General features: G+C 39.0%; 1 protein-coding gene across 14 annotated transcripts in view; it reads right to left on the bottom strand.

Annotated features, from left to right (window-relative positions):
- SPATA6L (spermatogenesis associated 6 like) overlaps positions 1-21,055 on the bottom strand; it is a 113,960-nt gene that overhangs the window by 47,795 nt on the left and 45,110 nt on the right. For 12 of the 14 annotated variants that reach the window (XR_009738007.1, XR_009738006.1, XM_061425394.1 and 9 more), the window contains 6 exons: positions 20,604-20,728; positions 14,817-14,894; positions 12,838-13,077; positions 7,950-8,052; positions 2,730-2,764; positions 1,804-2,000 (listed from right to left, as the gene is read on the bottom strand). Coding sequence is in view for 12 of the 14 variants with exons in the window: in XM_061425392.1 (XP_061281376.1) it covers positions 1,804-2,000; positions 2,730-2,764; positions 7,950-8,052; positions 12,838-13,077; positions 14,817-14,894; positions 20,604-20,728 (778 nt within the window). In the remaining 2 variants the exon portion in view is untranslated. The remainder of the gene's footprint in view (positions 1-1,803; positions 2,001-2,729; positions 2,765-7,949; positions 8,053-12,837; positions 13,078-14,816; positions 14,895-20,603; positions 20,729-21,055) is intronic. The other 2 variants (XM_061425386.1, XM_061425391.1) reach the window with 2 other exon arrangements.

Here is a 21,055-nt window from a genome sequence, read left to right as displayed (position 1 = left end):
TCTTTCCTCCTAGGATGAAATTGGGAGTGAGACTCCTAGGCTAATAGCTCATCTCAGGGCTCTGTGGGTCCCGTATGAACACCATATGGGAATTTACTACAGATTACTTGAATGATGAATTCATTCATTCATTTTTGGGAGGCGAATGAGTGCCAATTCTTAAACTGAGGCAGAATTTGCAATGTGATTATGAAAAGCACACTGAAAAGATATTGTGTTTAAGTGCCAAAAATTTTGCAATTTGGATAAAATCATTCTCTTTAATTAATATATAATGAACACTGGAAATGACAGACATGTGGGAATCAATCCAGTTGTTACACCACCACACTAATGATTCCCTCTGCAGTTGCCCCTCCGCTCTGTCTGGGATCCATACCCAGGCCACCCATCCTGGCTCCATGTAATGAGCACAAACCCTCTGGTTTCCAGGCAGACAAGACTAAGAGAATGACTGATGTACACAAATCCATTACCAACCCAGGAAAGTGACTCACAGCAAATGAAAGCACCACCTATAGCACTGACCATACTTAAAGGCAAGGCACATCATTCCTATAGTCCTCTAAGAGTTTTTAAGATGAAGGAATAGAAATATTTTGAAGCTATAAATGAAGCTAGCATTTAAAAATAAGCACCAGCTGGACACTGTAAATGCTTTTTCATTGGTCTTGAGTAACCAGTACCAGAATGATCCCTATACTTGTTACTATATGCATTCAGCACTAAATTTGAAGATCTCTGAGAATGATGAGTCAATAGGCAAGGGTAGTGCTATGCCTTGATTATAGCCTTCTCCTAGTGCAGTGGGAAGAATGAGGACAGGGGTTGAAGGGATGTGCCACTATCCAGTCACTGGAGCTAGGAAACAGGCTCAAGAGTGTTCCTCCCATGTTTAGGACTACCATTTCACCCACAGCTAGTTAAAAGGGTTTTCCATTTCCTCCCTTAAAACCCTGGGCTGATTCTCACTCCAAAACTCACCTTCCAACTCATCCCTGCAAACTTGGCCCTTGCTGATTTCAGTATTGTCAGCAGAAACTCAAAAGGTACTTCTCGTGTGCTTCTATGGTCTGAGCAGGAGGAGACTGGCCCCAGTGGCTCACACGAAAAGAATAGTGAAGGAGGCAGACCACTGGTACATTAGGCTGCAGTCCAAGGGGTCGCTAAGAGTTGGACACGACTGAGTGACTTCACTCTCACTTTTTCACTTTCCTGCACTGGAGAAGGAAATGGCAACCCACTCCAGTGTTCTTGCATGGAGAATCCCAGGGACGGGGGAGCCTTGTGGGCTGCCATCTATGGGGTCGCACAGAGTCGAACACGACTGAAGTGACTTAACAGCATGTTGGTCATAACTTTCCTTCCAAGCTGTAAGCGTCTTTTAATTTCATGGCTGCAATCACCATCCACAGTGATTTGGGGGCCCCAAAAAATAAAGTCAGCCACTGTTTCCACTGCTTCCCCATCCATTTGCCATGAAGTGATAGGACTGGATGCCTTGATCTTAGTTTTCTGAATGCTGAGCTTTAAGCCAACTTTTAATGACAGATAATAATGAAGAAATAAATAGTATCTATGCCAACTGAGCTGCCTATCCCATTTTCAACAAACATTCTGAGATATGCTTTCCAGAGGTAAGAGAAAAATCTCAATTCTTACTTCTAGGATTATTTTTCAAGGAATAATAATCTTTCATGTCAAGCTGCCCCTAAGGAAGCAAACTGATAAAATGACCTGACTTTTATTCCTGTCAGACCACAGGTCACTCTTCTAGCAAAGAGATGGGTGCTGGCTGCTGACCTTTCTCGGAGAAGGGGCTGATCCAGAAGAGGGCTGGGAGATCTGGAGTTCTGGGAGGTGTCAAATGAAGTTTCCTGGTGAAAATCAGCATCCCCTTGGTTACTGTAACTGGGCGAGGGCTTTCCAAACTTACTTGAATCTAAAGATGATGGTGATTCATTCCTTAAAACAATCCGTTCATCTGGCTCTTTGATAACCTGAGTGACAATGTGCATTCATCTTTAGTTATAGCTTTTGCTTTTGTTTGCTTAATTTAGAGCTGGGGGTTGGGTGGGACAAGGAAGAGAACCGGGGGCAAGAAGACAGAATACCTGCCTCCAGGATCTCCTGCAAATACAAGAGGAGTGGGAGCAGAGAAGACTAGAGACAAAATGCTCAGGAGTCAAGGGCAAGGAAAGATAACCAAATTTGTTTGGTATATATTAACGAGCCAAAATAAACTCCTGCTCTGAATTTTGATTTGTGAGGACTAGGGATTATTGCGTTGGGAAAGAAAAAAATTTTAGACAAAATATTTAAAGGCTATGTCAAAGGAAACTGAGAGTACTTCATTTTCTTTGTGTATGTCCATTGTCATGCTGTAACAGGGAAGCTTGCACCTTCACCTGAACAAGCCAATCAGACTTTAAGAACAAGTGATTGACCACCTCTCTATATTCAATTCGAGAAAAAGTAATGAAAATTACTACTGATAAAGTAGGTATTGAACCTACATACACTTTCACTAGTGACTCATCCTACAAATGAAAGGAGTTTATACGAGGGGAAAAAACCAACTAAAGCAAAGAAACTCAAGTTAAACTACAGCAATTCCACAAGCAACATGAGCTAGAAATGTATTTTCAACTGCTCATGGGAGAAAGTACAATAATTGACATTATATAGCTGGTAATAAATCATTTTACAAATGCTACTTCTAAAATTACCTTCACGTTAGCTCCAAGGCTGTCAAGAGAAGACACTAGAAGAAAGAGGAACAGGTGTTTCAATGACTCATTATTACCAGTTACTCCTAAAACTGCTATTACATTTATTGCACAGCAGTACAAAAACATTACACAATGAATGAATTATTAGAGAACTTAAATGATCCCTTGTAAATCATACCATCACTTTTAATTCTCCCTGAAGTCACAGAAATTCTATGAGTTTTTTTCTGTCCTCTTGAGGTAAACAATAATGTTATATTAATGGCAGCACATATGGATATAGGAAGGGTAAAAGTGAGTCTAACGTGAAGCAACAAGTTCAGTAGCCCTTGGGCAGCTTGGAAAACACATTTGCCCAGATGTCCACAGCCTAAAAGAAAACCATGTGGCTTAATATAAAATTCAAAGCCTCTGCCTCTTTGGCATTCCCTTTATATTAGGTTTACATAAAATCCTATTTACACAGAAACTCTGAGTATACTTGTCCGAGACAGACAAAAATGAATACATGAGAGCTTGAAAAAACAACACAGAGAAAGTGAAAATCATTATGATTACATTAAGTAGATCTAATACCAGAGAATGATAAGAATTACTAGAAGTAATAAATACACAGACAAAACCAAGACTAAATGAGATTGTTCCAGATTGAAAATAAAATGCTTTTGAAATGAGTATTTGCAAGGCTATGCTAAGACCACCATGGCTTCCCTCAGCTGGCTGGGACTGAGGCAGCGACAAGGGACTGCTGATTCCCCTATGCCACTGGCAATAAGAAGGAAGATATAAAAAGGGATTTTTTTTAAACATGTGAATTGTCACATTCTCTGGGCATGGATGTATGTGTGTGGCCATCTTGTCCCAAAAGCTCTCTTCTACCACACTCCCAGCTGAGCAGGGAATCAGTAGTGCTAAAAAGGCCCTTTTTAGCTATAGCCACAAACTTGCCCTTTTGCCTAGGAACCCCCTTGCTACTGATCCCAGGGGGCTTGCCCTTGTTCCCTTGCTTCTCAAAGTGTTGTCCATGGACCAGCAGCATCGGTATCACCTGGAAGCTTGTTAGATAAGAAGGATTCCAGGTCCCACCTCAGCCCTATGGAATCAGAATCTGCAGTTTAACGAGACACCCAGGTGATTCTAATGCACATTGAAGTTTGAGAAGCACTGCTTTATTCTACCTTAGGCCCGGATGAATGAGCTGACAGGTGACCTAAGGAAAGGTCTGGCTTGGAAGCTACAGGGATTCCAAGGATCTGAGCCCAGAGGTCTGAACGTCTTCTCTAAATGTAGGTGTGCCAAAAACTTGATGTGTGACCTGTACACACTCTGTAACCTCTCTGGAACCTTAGTTCTCCACCTGCCAGGATTAAGAAGAGACAAAGGCCGAGACCAATGTGATACATGACCCTGTTGTTATTTAGCTAGCATTAAGCCCAGCTGTCCTCCCCAGGAAAGGACATTTTCTGTTGCTTGATTTCACGGTAATGGGGAAGACAGTGCTGTATTTATGGGCTACATGGGTGATTTTCAATCTAAATATCAGAGAAGATGAAGCATTTTCTGCCTCAAATTCTGTCACCTGTCTTTGACTTGTTGCTATAGAACAGTCACCGTCATCCAAGAGAATACTGGCTTGAGTTATCACAAGAGACTTTTAAGAGACTTCCCCTTAAAAGTAGAAACCTTTCAGGCTAAGATAGGAAACTTGTTGTCAGGGATGGTATAAGTCCAGGTCAGGAGAATGGGCCGTGACCTTCCCTTTCTAGCCTAAGAATTAATTCAGGAATGGTTGAAATTCACTGCCATGACATTCAGTACTGACACAGGTTCATGTATTTCACTCATAAAGTTCAGTTCAGTCACTTAGTCCGACACTTTGCAACCACAAGGACTACAGCATGCCAGGCTTCCCTGTCCATTACCAACACCAGGAGCTTGCTCAAACTCATGTCCAATGAGTCGGTGATGCCATCCAACCATCTTACCCTCTGTCGTCCTCTTCTCCTCCTGCCTTCAACCCTTCTCATCATCAGGGTCTTTTCCAATGAGTCAGTTCTTCACATCAGGTGGCAAAAGGATTGGAGCTTCAGCATCAGTCCTTCCAATGAATATCCAGGGCTGATTTCCTTTAGAATTGATTGGTTTGATCTCCCTGCTGTCCAAGGGACTCTCACAAGTCTTCTCCAACACCACAGTTCAAAAGCATCAATTCTTTGGTGCTCAGCTTTCCTTATGGTCCAACTCTCACATCCATACATGACTACTGGAAAAACCATAGCTTTAACTAGACAATCTTTGTCAGCAAAATATGTCTCTACTTTTTAATATGCTGTCTAGGTTTGTCATAGCTTTTCTTCCAAGGAACAAGTGTCTTTTAACTTCATGGCTGTAATTACCATCTGCAGTGATTTTGGAGCCCAGAAAAGAAAAATATGTCACTGTTTCCATTGTTTCCCCATCTATTTGCCATCAAGTGATGGGATTGGATGCCCTGATCTTAGTTTTCTGAATGTTGAGCTTTAAGCCAACTTTTTCACTCTCCTCTTTCACTTTCATCAAGAGGCTCTTTAGTTCCTCTTAACTTTCTGCCATAAGGGTGGTGTCATCTGCATATCTGAGGTTATTGATATTTCTCCCAACAATCTTGATTCCAGCTTGTGCTTCTTCCAGCCCAGTATTTCACATGATGTACTCTGAATATAAATTAACAAGTAGGGTGACAATATACAGCTTTGACGTACTCCCTTCCCAATTTGGAACCAGTCCATTGTTTCATGTACGGTTCTAACAGTTGCTTCTTGACGGACATAACAGATTTCTCAGGAGGCAGGTCAGGTGGTCTGGTATTCTCATCTCTTGAAGAATTTTCCACAGTTTGTTGTAATCCACACAAAGGCTTTGCAGTAGTCAATGAAGCAGAGGTAGATGTTTTTCTGGAATTCTCTTGCTTTTTCTATGATCCAACAGATGCTGGCAATTTAATCTCTGGTTCCTCTGCCTTTTATAAATCCTGCTTGAATATCTGGAAGTTCTCGATTCATGTACTGTTGAAGCCTGGCTTGGAGATTTTTGAGCATTACTTTGCTAGCGTGTGAGATGAGTGCAATTGTGTGGTAGTTTAAACATTCTTTGGCACTGCCTTTCTTGGGATTGGAATGAAAACCGACATTTTCCAGTCCTGTGGCCACTGCTGAGTTTTCCAAATTTGCTAGCTATTGAGTGCAGCACTTTCAAAGCATCATCTTTTAGGATTTGAAATAGCTCAGCTGGAATTCCATCACCTCCACTAGCTTTGTTCATAGTGATGCTACTGAAGGCCCACTTGACTTTGCACTCTAGGATGTCTGGCTCTAGGTGAATGATCGCATCATTGTGGTTATCTGAGTCATTAAGATCTTTTTGCTTAGTTCTTCTGTGTATTTGCCACCTCTTCTTAATATCTTCTGCTTCTGTTAAATCCATACCATTTCTGTTCTTTATTGTGTCCATCTTTGCATGAAATGCTCCCTTGGTATCTCTGATTTTCTTGAAGAGATCTTTAGTCTTTCCCATTCTATTGTTTTCCTCTATTTCTTTGCATTGATCACTGAGGAAGGCTTTCTTATCTCTCCTTGCTATTCTTTGGAACTCTGCATTCAGATGGGTATATCTTTCCTTTTCTCCTTTGCCTTTAGCTTCTCTTCTTTTCATAGATATCTGTAAGGACTCCTCATTTTGTCTTTTTGTAATTCTTCTTGGGGATGGTTTTGATCGCTGCTTCCTGTACAATGTTACAAACCTCCATCCATAGTGCTTCAGCACTCTATCAGATCTAATCTTTTGAATCTATTTGTCACTTCCACTGTATAATCCTAAGGGATTTGATTTAGGTCATACTGAGTGGTCTAGTGGTTTTCACTACTTTCTTCAATATAGGTCTGAATTTGGCAATAAGGAGTTCATGATCCGAGCCTTAGTCAGCTCCTGGTCTTGTTTTTGCTGACTGTATAGAGCTTCTCCATCTTCAGCTGCAAAGAATCAATCTGATTTCTGTATTGACCATTTGGTGATGACCATGTGTAGAGTCGTCTCTTGTGTTGTTGGAAGAGAGTGTTTGCTATGACCAGTGCATTCTCTTGTTGTAACTCTGTTAGCCTTTGCCTTGCTTCATTTTCTACTCCAAAACCAAACTTGCTTGCTACTTGCCTGTTACAGGTATCTCTTCCTGCTTTTGCATTCCAGTCCCCTATGATGAAAAGGATATCTGTTTTTGGTGTTAGTCTAGAAGGTCTTGTAGGTCTTCATAGAACCGTTCAACTCCAGCTTCTTTGGCATTAGTGGTTGGGGCATAGGCATGGATTACTGTGATACTGAATGGTTTGCCTTGGAAATGAACAGACCACCAAGGGGATGTCTTAACCCAGCAATTCTTGATATATGATCCAGGGCCTCCCCATGGGTCCTCAAGACCTCTTAGGAACTCTGCAAGGTCAAAACTATTCTCCTAATAGTAAAACATACTCTGTCTTTTTCATTCTCATTCTCTTATGACTATATAACAGAGTTCTCCAAAAGCTATATGATATGTCATGATGACACCACTCTGATGGCTAATGTGTGCTGTATATTCTTGTGTTTTTAAATTCCTCAAGTTTAATGTCTAATGCTAATTGTTGATAGATATCATTCACATACAGAAAAGCTCAGTGTGGCTCTCAGTAATACTTAGCACAAAAGGGTCCTGAAATCTAAATGTCTGAGATCCCCTGCCTTAACCTCACTGTTTCAGAGAGAACTGGCTCTCCTCCTTGCTGACATGCAATCTTGTAAAGAAGTGTTGCCTCTCCTGATCTCCATCAATTTTCTGCTGCATCCTATCCTGAAAAATGGCGAGTCTTATTTGTTAGCTATCTGTGGTGCCTTTTCAAGGAGATCCCACCAAGACAAGATGTTCTCTGCTTTTCCAACAGCCACAGCCAGAACATACTCAATGGTGACACTCCTTGGGGGAAGTCTCCCCAGTTCCTCCTAGGGAAACTCTGAAACAGAAGGCATCTCTGCTAATGACTCTGCTCGTGGGAACCCCCTCTCTGGAAACTCCCAGTGACAGGGCACCCGAGAATTAGGCCCTGAGTTTCCAGACAAACGTGTGATTCCTCAGAATGAAAGAAGACTTAGAGGTAGGATGCATTCGTTCCCATGGGTAAACTACACAGGAGGAACAAGAAAATCGAATACCTCTTCTCACTGGAAATGGAAAGTTTGAAAAGTTAGGTTTTCTTCTAGACTTCTGGGAATGATGCTGTGAACTGTTCTCACCAAAGGGCTTTGCACTGTCCACCTGAAAGGAAAGGAATGAGACCTGAACCCACTGTAGCTTGTATTACTCTCTCCTCATTCCCTGTAATACCTTTCTCCCCTTCAATCACAGTCATGCAGGTGAGAAAAGAGAAGGTTGGGAACAGATTAAATCACAGCCTCCAAATATATAAAATGTTATAACCAACAGGGAAACCTGTTTGTCCCTACTTTCACTGAGGTTAGAACACAAAGATATGGGATATGGGCTAATATGACACAGATCATATTCTAACCACTGGTAAGGCCAGTAAAGAGCAAGTAGAGTTTGTTTAATCTTCTTTTAAAACAGGATATCTTCACATTCCTAAACACTCTGAGCAGTACTGGCCTAGGTGGGGTCCTCCCTGAAGACAAGGAATTTTCATAATGTGATCTTTCAGCCTTCCACATCCCCCTTCAGTCTGAGTGTCTATATCCTTGTAAAAAAGAACAGCGGAGACTGTATTATTTTAGTTAAGGTGACCACATTTTCCTACATTCAACAACGTGATCTGCTAACAGGTCAAAATACTTGAAATAGAGACTCTTCCAGAATGTCTATGACATACAGTTGCTTAATTTTCTTTGTAAAAAACCTTGTTTTTTATTTTTTTAATGTCAAGAAGTCATGTTATACTATTATTCTTCATTCTACTTCAAGAAATAATTTTACTAGAATTTACAATCTTGACAACATCAGGTCCTCTACATTTTAATTTTTCTACTTAAACATCAGATATCATCAGGAAATCTGGCTAAATAAAAGAGTTAATATCTATAAGCCCTTAGGAAAGAGCTTGGCACATAGTAAAGACTGTATATGAATTTGTTAAATAAAAGTATCATGTAAATTTTAATTCCCTAAGAAAACTTCCAACATTTTAAGGTTATTTAGTTCATAATGGTGTACACTAAAGTTGTGTGTTTTATTAAAATATATATCAAATGGAATAAATCAGACCCAATATACTCAATTTAACTATATTTGTATGAAACTATGTTTACAGTGCTAGATTTTGCCAGACACTTTTATAGGTTACCTGAAGAAAACAGCTATCCTGTATTTTCTAGCCAAACAACATCTCTGTTCTACCTGCCAACCAATGCTATAACCAGTCATCTAAAAAGCACCTTGACTTTGGGATTTACCATGCTTCATTTCTGTGTCTAATATACAAACATCACACAGGTAATCCTGAATCAAATTATCAACTTGACAATAATATCAATCATTAACATTCTGGAGAATAAGTCATGAACTACAATGTGGAACAGAGTTCATGAAAAACAGGAACTATATTCATTGAAAAGTTGCAGGATATAAAATTAACACACAGAAATCCCTTGCATTCCTATACACTAACAATGAAAGAACAGAAAGAGAAATTAAGGAAACAATTCCATTCACCATTGCAATGAAAAGAATAAAATATGTAGGAATAGATCTACCTAAAGAAATAAAAGACCTATATATAGAAAACTATAAAACACTAATGAAAGAAATCAAAGATGACACAAATAGATGGAGAAATATACCATGTTCATGGATCGGAAGAATCAATATAGTGAAAATGAGTATACTATCCAAAGCAACCTATAGATTCAATGCAATCCCTATCAAGCTACCAACAGTATTTTTCAGAGAACTAGAACAAATAATTTCACAATTTGTATGGAAATGCAAAAAACCTCGTATAGACAAAGTAATCTTGAGAAAGAAGAATGGAACTGGAGCAATCAACCTGCCTGACTTCAGACTATACTGCCTGCCTGTAGACTATACTACAAAGCTACAGTCATCAAGACAGTATGGTACTGGCACAAAGAAAGAAAAATAGATCAATGGAACAAAATAGAAAGCCCAGAGATAAATCCATGCACCTATGGATACCTTATCTTTGACAAAGGAGGCAAGAATATACAATGGAGAAAAGACAATCTCTTTAACAAGTGGTGCTGGGAAAACTGGTCAACCACCCATAAAAGAATGAAACTAGTTCACTTTCTAACACCATACACAAAAATAAACTCAAAATGGATTAAAGATCTAAATGTAAGATCAGAAACTATAAAACTCCTAGAGGAAAACATAGGCAAAACACTCTGACATAAATCACAGCAGGATCCTCTATGACCCATCTCCCAGAGCAATGGAAATAAAAGCAAAAATAAACATATGGGACCTAATTAAACTTAAAGGCTTTTGCACAACAAAGGAAACTATAAGCAAGGTGAAAAGACAGCCTTCAGAACAAGAGAAAATAATAGCAAACGAAGCAACTGACAAAGAATTAATCTCAAATATATACAAGCAGCTCCTGCAGCTCAATTCCACAAAAATAAACGACCCTATCAAAATATGTTCCAAAGAACTAAACAGAAATTTCTCCAGAGAAGACATACAGATGGTTAACAAACACATGAAAAGATGCTCAACATCACTCATTATCAGAGAAATGCAAATCAAAACCACTATGAGGTACCATCTCACGCCGGTCAGAATGGCTACTATCAAAAAGTCTGCAAACAATGCTGCAGAGAGCAAGGAAAAAAGAAAATCCTCTTACACTGTTGGTGGGAATGCAAACTAGTACAGCCACTATGGAGAAGTGTGGAGATTCCTTAAAAAACTGGAAACAGAACTGCCATATGACCCAGCAATCCCACTGCTGGGGCATACACACTGAGGAAACCAGAATTGAAAGAGACACATGTACCTCAATGTTCATTGCAGCACTGTTTACAATAGCCAGGGCATGGAAGCAACCTAGATGTCCACTGGCAGACGAATGGATAAGAAAGCTGTGGTACATATACACAATGGAATATTACTCAGCTATTAAAAAGAATGCATTTGAATCAGTCCTAATGAGGTGGATGAAACTGGAGTCTATTATACAGAGTGAAGTAAGCCAGAAAGAAAAACACCAATACAGTATACTAACATATATATATGGAATTTAGAAAGAAGGTAACAATAACCCTGTATGCGAGACAGCAAAAGAAACACAGATGTATTGAACAGTGTTTTGGACTCTGTGGGAGAGGGCAAGGGAGGGATGATATGGGAGAATGGCATTGAAACATGTAAAACATCATATGTGAAATGAATCACCAGTCCAGGTTTGATGCATGATACAGGGTGCTCGGGGCTGATGCCCTGAGATGACCCAGAGGGATGGGATGGGGAGGGAGGAGAGAGCGGGGTTCAGGATGGGGAACACATATACACTCATGGCGGATTCAAGTCAATGTATGGCAAAACCAATACAATATTGTAAAGTAAAATAAATTAATTAATTTAAAAAAAGAAAAAGAAAAACACCAGTACAGTATATTAACACATATATATGGAATTTAGAAAGATGGTAACGATGACCCTATATGCAAGATAGCAAACGAGACAGATGTAAAGAAAAGACTTTTGGACTCTGTGGGAGAAGGCAAGGGTGGGATGATTTGAGAGAATGGCACTGAAACATGTATATTATCATATGTGAAATAGATAGCCAGTCTAGGTTCTATGCATGATATAGGGTGCTCAGGGCTGGTGCACTAGGATGACCCTGAGGGGTAGGATGGGGAGGGAGGCAGGACGGGGGTTCAGGATGGGGAACACATGTACACCTACAGCTGATTCATGTCAATGTATGGCAAAAACCACTACAATATTATGAAGTAATTAGCCTCCAATTAAAATAAATAAATTAAAAAAAGAAAAACAGGAACTAATACTAGAAGTGTTTTTAACATGATAAAAACATATGTAACTGTAAAGAAATGAATCTGTATATACAGTATAAGTACAACTTTGTGGGAAAAAATAAGGCCTATGAATATCAAAAAAAGTCAAAAGAAAATGTATCAAATTAAACAATGATTTTATTATTCTAGTGAACCTATGGGTAATTTTTTTTTCTTGAACTTTTCTGTATTTTCCTTTACTTTTATAGTAGTCAAAAAAAAGACTATGAAAACAAGTGTGGTTAAATTTGCCCACTACTTCCTGATGGCTAAATCTAATATAACTTTAATTAAGGACTTTTGACTATGGCATATCATTGCTTCTTCCTGCAGCCATATGTTTCCTACTTTTAAAGTGCGGCCTGGTGAATTCTCTAATGGTCCAGTGGTAAAGAATCCGCCCTGCAGTGCAGGGGACACAGGTTTGATTCCTGGTCAGGGAACTAAGATCCTACATGCCATGGAGCAACTAAGCCTGTGCACTGCAGCTAGAGAGTCCATGCACCACAGTGAAAAGATCCCTCATGACTCAACAAAGAGCTCGCATGCCACAACCAAGACTGGAGGCAGCCAAATAAATAAATATATATTTTAAAAAGCTGGCCACTGAACAATGATCTTACTATGAAAACTCAAGTAGTTTTCTTAAAACTGACGAGGCTTTAGTTTCAGATTTGTACAGAGAATGTGCCAGTCTTTGATATGAATCTTCTACTACTGTCAGTTCATTGATCTTCCTGGATAGTGGCAGGTTGTCCTATGCAGATAACACTATTAATAATTAAATTTATTTTTAATTCTGAAATTAAAAATAGGGATAGTAGACATTTACTCAGCAAGTCCTCTGTACAAGACATCCTTATAGGAGTTTCCTGACAATAACTGTAGGAAATGAACATAATTTAATCATAATTATTATTAAATTTGAATTTCCTCTATTTATTTACTTACACATCTGTTATCATGGTCCAACCTTCCTTTATTCCACCCTCATTCACACCCTACCATTCCAAAGGACTCTGAAAAATAATTTTAGGCTCACGTGTCTTACTACAAACGGAGGTTTGCTTTCTCCAGGTATTTTGAAAGTATATCCAAGGTTCAGCTGAGCTGGTTGGTCCTGGAAGAAACGCCTGGTGCAATACGGAGAGAGTGGCCGGGACTGCATGCCTGGGGGCACTCTGTCGAGATTACTCTCCCTTGGTTTCATCTTTACACAACTCAAGGGGAATTTTGGTCCATTTGGTGTAGATAAAGGCCTTTGTGACTTACGTCTTTCTTCCTGAAACCCAAAGAAGAGACAATATTTTTAAAGAAAGCTCAACCAGAATATAACTGTATTTAACTGAACTAAGGTAGAAGATTTAACATCTCAGATTTATAAAACGTGAACTCAGGGAAGGGCATTTAAAAATTTTTCTTCAGGTCAGCTTAGTATCACTAGTAGATTTAAGCTACTAACAGTGAGATTTGTGATTTCCCTGGTTGCCCACTGGTTGAGAATCCAGCTGCCAATGCAGGGGACATGGGTTTGACCTCTGGTCCAGGAAGATCCCACATGCTACGAAACAACTAAGCCCATGTGCAACTACTGAGCCCAGATGCCCCAGAGCCCATGCTCTACAGCAAGAGAAGCCACCACAATGAGAATCCGACATGTACCAACCAAGACTCAGTGCAGCCAAAATGTAATAAAATTTTTTTTACAAAATTAATGAAATTTAAACAGTGAGTTTTATTTGTATTATGAGAAAGCTGGAAAGTATCAGACACCTCCATGCCCCATCAGATGATTGACAGATACACAAATACAGTGAGGGAGGGAGACAGAGAGAGAATTTGGCATATACTTGGGTTCAGTGATTTCACCTCAAGCAATTTATTTTAAGGAAAAAGTATGGTTGTATGTATAGCTATGGAAATTTTTAGAGCAATTAAAAAATTAGAAGCCAACTATACTGGTGAGTAAGCACTTTTCTCTCAGCTCCAAACCCACCTTTCAATTTTATGATACTGAACCAGCCACTGCAAATCCCCTTCTGCTTTCCTAGCTGTTCTGCTAGGCTTCACCACTAGACAGTGCTAGAGAAAGACTGCAAGACTAGAGAAGGAGGAAGGGACCGGGAAGTTCGCACAGGAAGATCTCTACATTACGAGATTAAAACAAGATTAACAAAATGGAATGGAAGAAAAAGAGCAATAAACTGAAAAGTCACTGTGCACATTTAAACAGACTGGAGAAAACAGTGAGTAAATAAGGAGAGACTAAAAAGCAGCTATTGCCTTCCTGAAAATTAATCACTGGTTTTCCATTGATGAATTACAGTGCCCAGGGGATTGATGTATTTGCACAGATTAATGACCCTGCTTCTTCAGTACCCCTAAATCCAAAGCCCACATTTTCAAGGTTTATTCTAGGACCTGTGTGAGATCTACAAACTATATTCATTAATTCTCTGTATCATTTTAGAAAGGATTTTGGATGCTTGCAAAATTATGGGCAATGGGGTAAAATAAAAATAGAAAGAAAAGAGTGTGAAGGGGAAATCATGGCTGAAAAAGCAAAATGAAGGTAGTGCTCAAGAATGCCCCAAGACCCTCACTATTACCAAAAAAAAAAGAACCCTCACTGTTACTAAAGGGGTGGCCCCAAATACAACTCTGACCTTCAGCCTCAGCACAAGAAAGAAGGAAACACTACTGTTGATAAACTCAAGAGTAGATGTCATGAAACAACAACAACAAAAACTAACTAGACTACACGTCAAGCCTGTGATTGTAGCTTCTGGATCACGCTGTTCCACCAACTATGCCGTGATGAATACATGCCACACATCATCACTCTAATGTGACAGGCTGAACAAGAAATTTGACTATGTAAATTCAAACCTAGCAATAAGTCTCCAGGTTTCTGTCTGTCCAGTTGCATCTGAACTTGGTAAACCAAGCTGAGGTTGAAATTCTTTAAATTTGTGGAGAAATCCCTGACATTTCTATCTCTGGATTCTTTATTATACTTACAAAAAATCTGTTTCTATGCAGAAACACACGTTCTCTGATGGCTGTCCTTGTAGAAAACTCTATTTTAGGAGCAATGCCCTGAAAATAAAAGAAACAAATAAAATTATTGGAAAGAAGGTCTTTACTTATCCTATCCTAACATGAAATTATCCAAGAACCTAAATGCTCTTTTGTGTAGCCAGCATAATCTACACACATTGTCTAAAATATATACATAACAAATATATATATGTATATGTATATATATATATAATGGAATATTATTCAGCCTTTAAAGAGAAGGAAATCCTGCCATTCATGACAACAGAGAATAAACTTGAGGACACTATACTAAATGAAATAAGCCAGACACAAAAAGATAAACACTGCATATTTCACTTATACGCAGAATCTGAAATAGTCAAACTCAAAGAATAGCTAATTAGCTAAAAAACCAGCTAATAGAATGCTGGTTGCCAAGAGCTGGAGGATGAGAGGAAAAGGGAAAAGCTAAGTCAAAGGATATAAAATTTTAGTTAGGCAAAATGAATATGTTCTAGAAATGGAATGTACAACAATGTGACATAGTTAACAATACCATTTTAAAAACACTTGTATTGGGGTATAGTTGCTTTGGGCTTCCCTGGTTGCTCAGTGGTAAAGAATCCATCTGCGATGCCAAAGATGCAGGATACCGGGTTCAGTCTCTGGGTGGGGAAGATCCCCTAGAGAAGGAATTTGCAACCTACTCCAGTATTCTTGCCTAGAGAATCCTATGGACAGAGGAGCCTAGAGGGCTACAAGTCCATGGGATTGCAAAGAGTCGGAGACCACTGAGTGACTAACACACACACACATACATATATTACCTCATTCAACCTTCATAATAACCCTATAAAGGAAGAACTATTATCAATCCCATTTTACAGAGGAGGAAACTAAGGTACATGGAGATAAGCAATTTACCCAAAATCACACAGCCATTGAGTGACAAAACTGGGCTTGAACCCAGATAACCTGAGTCTATACTTAGCCACTCTACATGAAGCTCCACTTAGCCCACAGAGGAGGAGAAGGGGCCCTACCAGTAAGGAATCCACAGTCTGTAATGCAATCTTGTTCACCTATTTAACCTCAACTCACGGCGGTGACTTACAGACAATAAGGAGGAATGTATTTTCTTTTTCATATAAGTACTCATTTTAGCATAACAGTTTAGAGCTGAAATTTACAGGCTATATCCTATGCAATCCCCTTAGCAATGAGATGGTGGTAACGATGGTTAGGTCAATAATTGGATTTAACAGTAGTAATTTTTAGAATGAACATCTATTTCTGCTTTACTGACTATGCCAAGGCCTTTGACTGTGTGGATCACAATAAACTGTGGAAAATTCTGAAAGAGATGGGAATACCAGACCACCTGACCTGCCTCTTGAGAAACCTATATGCAGGTCAGGAAGCAACAGTTAGAACTGGACATGGAACAACAGACTGGTTCCAAATAGGAAAGGGAGTACATCAAGGCTGTATATTGTCACCCCGCTTGTTTAACTTATATGCATAGTACATCATGAGAAACGCTGGGCTGGAAGAAGCACAAGCTGGAATCAAGACTGCTGGGAGAAATATCAATAACCTCAGATATGCAGATGACACCACTCTCGTGGCAGAAAGTGAAGAGGAACTAAAAAGCCTCTTGATGAAAGTGAAAGAGGAGAGTGAAAAAGTTGGCTTAAAGCTCAACATTCAGAAAACGAAGATCATGGCATCTGGTCCCATCACTTCATGGGAAATAGATGGGGAAACAGTGGAAACAGTGTCAGACTTTATTTTTGGGGGCTCCAAAATCACTGCAGATGGTGACTGCAGCCATGAAATTAAAAGATGCTTACTCCTTGGAAGGAAAGTTATGACCAACCTAGATAGCATATTCAAAAGCAGAGACATTACTTTGCCAACAAAGGTCCATCTAGTCAAGGCTATGGTTTTTCCAGTCGTCATGTATGGATGTGAGAGTTGGACTGTGAAGAAAGCTGAGCGCTGAAGAATTGATGCTTTTGAACTGTGGTGTTGGAGAAGACTCTTGAGAGTCCCTTGGACTGCAAGGAGATCCAACCAGTCCATTCTGAAGGAGATCAGCCCTGGGATTTCTTTGGAAGGAATGATGCTAAAGCTGAAACTCCAATACTTTGGCCACCTCATGTGAAGAGTTGACTCATTGGAAAAGACTCTGATGCTGGGAGGGATTGGGGGCAGGAGAAGAAGGGGACAACAGAGGATGAGATGGCTGGATGGCATCACTGACTCGATGGACGTGAGTCTGAGTGAACTCCGGGAGTTGGTGATGGACAGGGAGGCCTGGCGTGCTGCGATTCATGGGGTTGCAAAGAGTTGGACACGACTGAGAGACTGAACTGAACTGAAGGAAAAATTTATAAAGGGTACTCAGAGTACCTAAACACTAAAGAAAAACTAAAATTATTAATTAAAAATTAATAATTAAAAACAATATTCTTTCTGCCTAATTTACAAATTCAGTCTTTACCTAACAACAACAACCAAAAAACACAGATTATAATCTCCCCTCAATATTCTTGACCTCAGCAGGAAAAGGAGGAAAAAAGGCTGTTAGGGTAACAAGTGAAATGAAAAAAAATATGAAAGTACGAAGAAAATGTCACATTGTACTGGAGAAAATAAATCTAATTCTTGATGAACTAATAACAGAAAATAAATGAACTGAATAATTTGTCTGACCTCCGCGTGTCATTTATTCTCATGTCCTATAACATTAATGAAAAGAAATTGGACCCTGGGCTGAAATAAAAATGAGAGAATTAGCATAATGCAGTGATTGAGTGCAAACTTCAAAGCACAACAGACCAGTGTGAGAATCCTAGATCCACTGGTCACCAGTTCTGTGACTCTGGGTACCCTTTATAAATTCGCCATACCAGCTTCCCCATGCCTAAAATGAGGAAACTAATAGTAGCCAGCTTGCAGGGTTAAAAAGGATTGAATAAAACAATACATGTAAGGAACTCAACACAGGGCCTGGCATCTAGTGAGAATGCAATGAATATCAGCCATTAGTAAAACTTCAGCAATTTGTTTATTTTTCCTTATAGAATACTTGAGAGAAATTGAGCTCTCTATCTCTTCACAAATTATTTAAAATATACTTTAACTTCATTGAAAGAACTGATACTTTACCTCTAATGCATGAAGATCTTCCTGACAGTGTTAAAGCTCTTTCTCTTATGATGACCTGCATTTATGAATAACTACAAATAAAACTTCCTGTAGATTCTTCTTCCTAATTATGCCTATAAAGTTAAACAGAGATAACATCTGGGAAAATATGAGAAAGTGTCTTTCTTCTTGTCTTGATACTTAGCTGGATACCAGCCCAATGTTTGCAAATGGAATTTATTTAATAGAAAACTTGGGCAAATCAAAGTTAATGTAAAGAGTATCTCCCACCTAATTCTCACCAGTTTTTAATCCCCTTTCTGCTTCTGAAGAGCAAAATCTCAGTAATTCACAATAATAAAGGCAAGCATCTCACAAGTACCATGGATATAAGTGATACACAAAAAACATTTCTTGAGAAAAAAAAAATGATATCAGTGATATTCACCAGATCTTCAAAGATTATGGAGGGCTTAAAGTTATGGCCATCGGGAATTCCGATTAGGAGAACTTTTTTTTTTTGACCATGCAGCACAGCTTGCAGGATCTTAGTTCCCAGGGAGAACTGTTGATGAATGCTTGGTGTTTGAAGTATCAGAACTAGAAGTCCTGTCATCATAAACATCATAGAAACAGGGGTTCTGCATGCCATCTATTCTGCACAGAACTCTCAAATGGAGACAATAACACCTCACTAAATTAAAATAATAGCCACTCATGGAGCAGTAACAGAAAAGTTTATGCTTTTTATAATTTACAAAGATGTAGCCCTTAAAACAGAGGTCATTCAAGTGACATAAAAGTAGAGAAAACTTTCAGAGTTTCTGCAATGTTAAAAATCATCCCAGATAATAACAAAATTAATATTTTGAACTTGGGTTCAGATAATGCCCCCGAAACAGTAACTGCTGTACTAGTAACTGCCATATCTTTTAAGATCCCTCAATAATATCAGTCTGTCACATGTACCACAATGTTCACTGCAGCATTGTTTACAGTAGCCAGGACATGGAAGCACCCTAGATGTCCATCAACAGATAAACGGATAAAGCAGCTGTGGTACATTTATACAATGGAATATTACTCAGCCATAGAAAGAAATGAATTTGAGACAGTTCTTGCGGTGGATGAACCTAGAGCCTGTTATACAGAATGAAGTAAATCAGAAAGAAAAAAACAAATATCATATATCAACGAATATATACAGAATCTGGAAAAATGGTACTGATGAACCTATTTGCAGGGCAGAAATAGAGACACAGACATAGAGAAGAGATTTGTGGACACAGCAGGGGAAAGAAAGGGTGGGACGAACTGAGAAAGTAGCATTGGAACATATACTTTACCATATAGAAAATAGATAGCCAGTGGGAATTTGCTGTATGACATAGGAGCTCAACCTAGTGTTCCGTGACAGTCTAGAAGGGCGGAATGGAGTGGGAGGTGGGACAGAGGTTCAAGAGGGAGGGGACAAATGTATACCTATGGCTGATTCATGTTGATGTATGGCAGAAACCAACACAACACTGTAAAGCAATTATCCTTCAATTAAAAATAAATAAATTTTTAAAATATCAGCCTGTGAACCTCTTGTCAGTTTCCCCTCCATTAAGTGGAGATCATAATACCTGCCTTGGCTGACTTAAGAACTGTTATGAAGAAAATAAGATATCACATGAAAAAAACCAAAGCAAGTTCACCTGCCAGTGCAGGAGATGCAGGTTTGATCCCTGAGTTGAGAAGATCTCCCAGAGAAGGAAATCGCAACTCACTCTAGTATTCCTGCCTGAATAATCTCATGTACAGAGGAGCCCTACAGTCCACAGCATCACAGAGAGCTGGACACAACTGAGCAACGGAGCACACACACAGGCAGCACTACTCTATTTTACTGTTATTGTTACTAAAACAATAGCTATGATTAAATAAAATGATGCTATGTCTTTCAGTTAGTCTGCATTAAGAGCAGATGACAAAACAGATAAATGGTTACCAAACTTATGATTACCACAGAGAAACAGAGGTGAGGGGGGAGATAAATTAACAGTTTGGGATTAGCAGATACAAACTACTATACATAAAATAAACAACAAGGTCCTAGTATAGCACAGGGAACTATATTCAATATTCTGTAATAAGCCATAATGGAAAAGAAGGTGAAAAAGAATATATATTATAATAGTGTATATTATTACATATATATAACTGAATAATAATATATATCATATATACATAACTGAATCACTTTGTTGTACACAAGAAACTAACACATTATAAAGCAACTATACTTTAAAAATATTTAACTTAAAAAAAAAAAGGAGGTGGAAGAAGTAAGCCTTTTATAACTATGTGATAATGTGAATATGGCAGTGACTTAGCCTGGTTAGACAAGACTCCCACGTCTCAGACCAATAGTGGGAATCAGCATTATTTAGCACTTTGAGTGGGCATCTCATCAGGGCTGCTAAAGAGAATAAAGGGGCACCAACCAAGATGAAGTGATCCGCCCACAAACAGGTGAGCGGATCACCTTATTTATTTATTATCAATAAAACATTCAGGTTCCAAGAATCCCTTTCCCAACAGAAGCCCAGCTAGGCACTGGTAACTTACTGGAAAGCCTTCAACTGTCTTCATGAGCACCTCCCTACACATCCCAGGGTGCGAAGGTGTCAGCCGTGGCTCAGGGAAGAGAAAGTCCCGTGTGTTTTCTTCATAGTAGGCCAACTCTTGCCACACTACAAATAAAGGAGAAAATGCATGAGTAGATATATTCTGAAAATTATGTATCTACATCATTTAAACTAAATAAAAGTTGGACCGTTGATGGCAGAGATGACACTCAGATAAAAACAGATATTTTGATCACAGCACCTGGTACTCAAGAGGCGATGTCTTCTACTACTTTTTATCTCATGCATGATTTTCAAAAGCCTTCCCAATCATTGATCTGAAGGGTTGCTCCCCAAAATAAAATAAAAAAGAACATCTCTTTCCATCCATCCATCCTTCCATTCTTCACTTTGACAAATGTTTTCTAAGGACATATCATGGGCCAGGTCCTA

Source organism: Bos javanicus, chromosome 8 (genome assembly GCF_032452875.1).
Source record: "Bos javanicus breed banteng chromosome 8, ARS-OSU_banteng_1.0, whole genome shotgun sequence".
Taxonomy (NCBI): Eukaryota; Metazoa; Chordata; class Mammalia; order Artiodactyla; family Bovidae; genus Bos; species Bos javanicus.
This window is presented reverse-complemented; position numbering and strand designations above follow the sequence as displayed.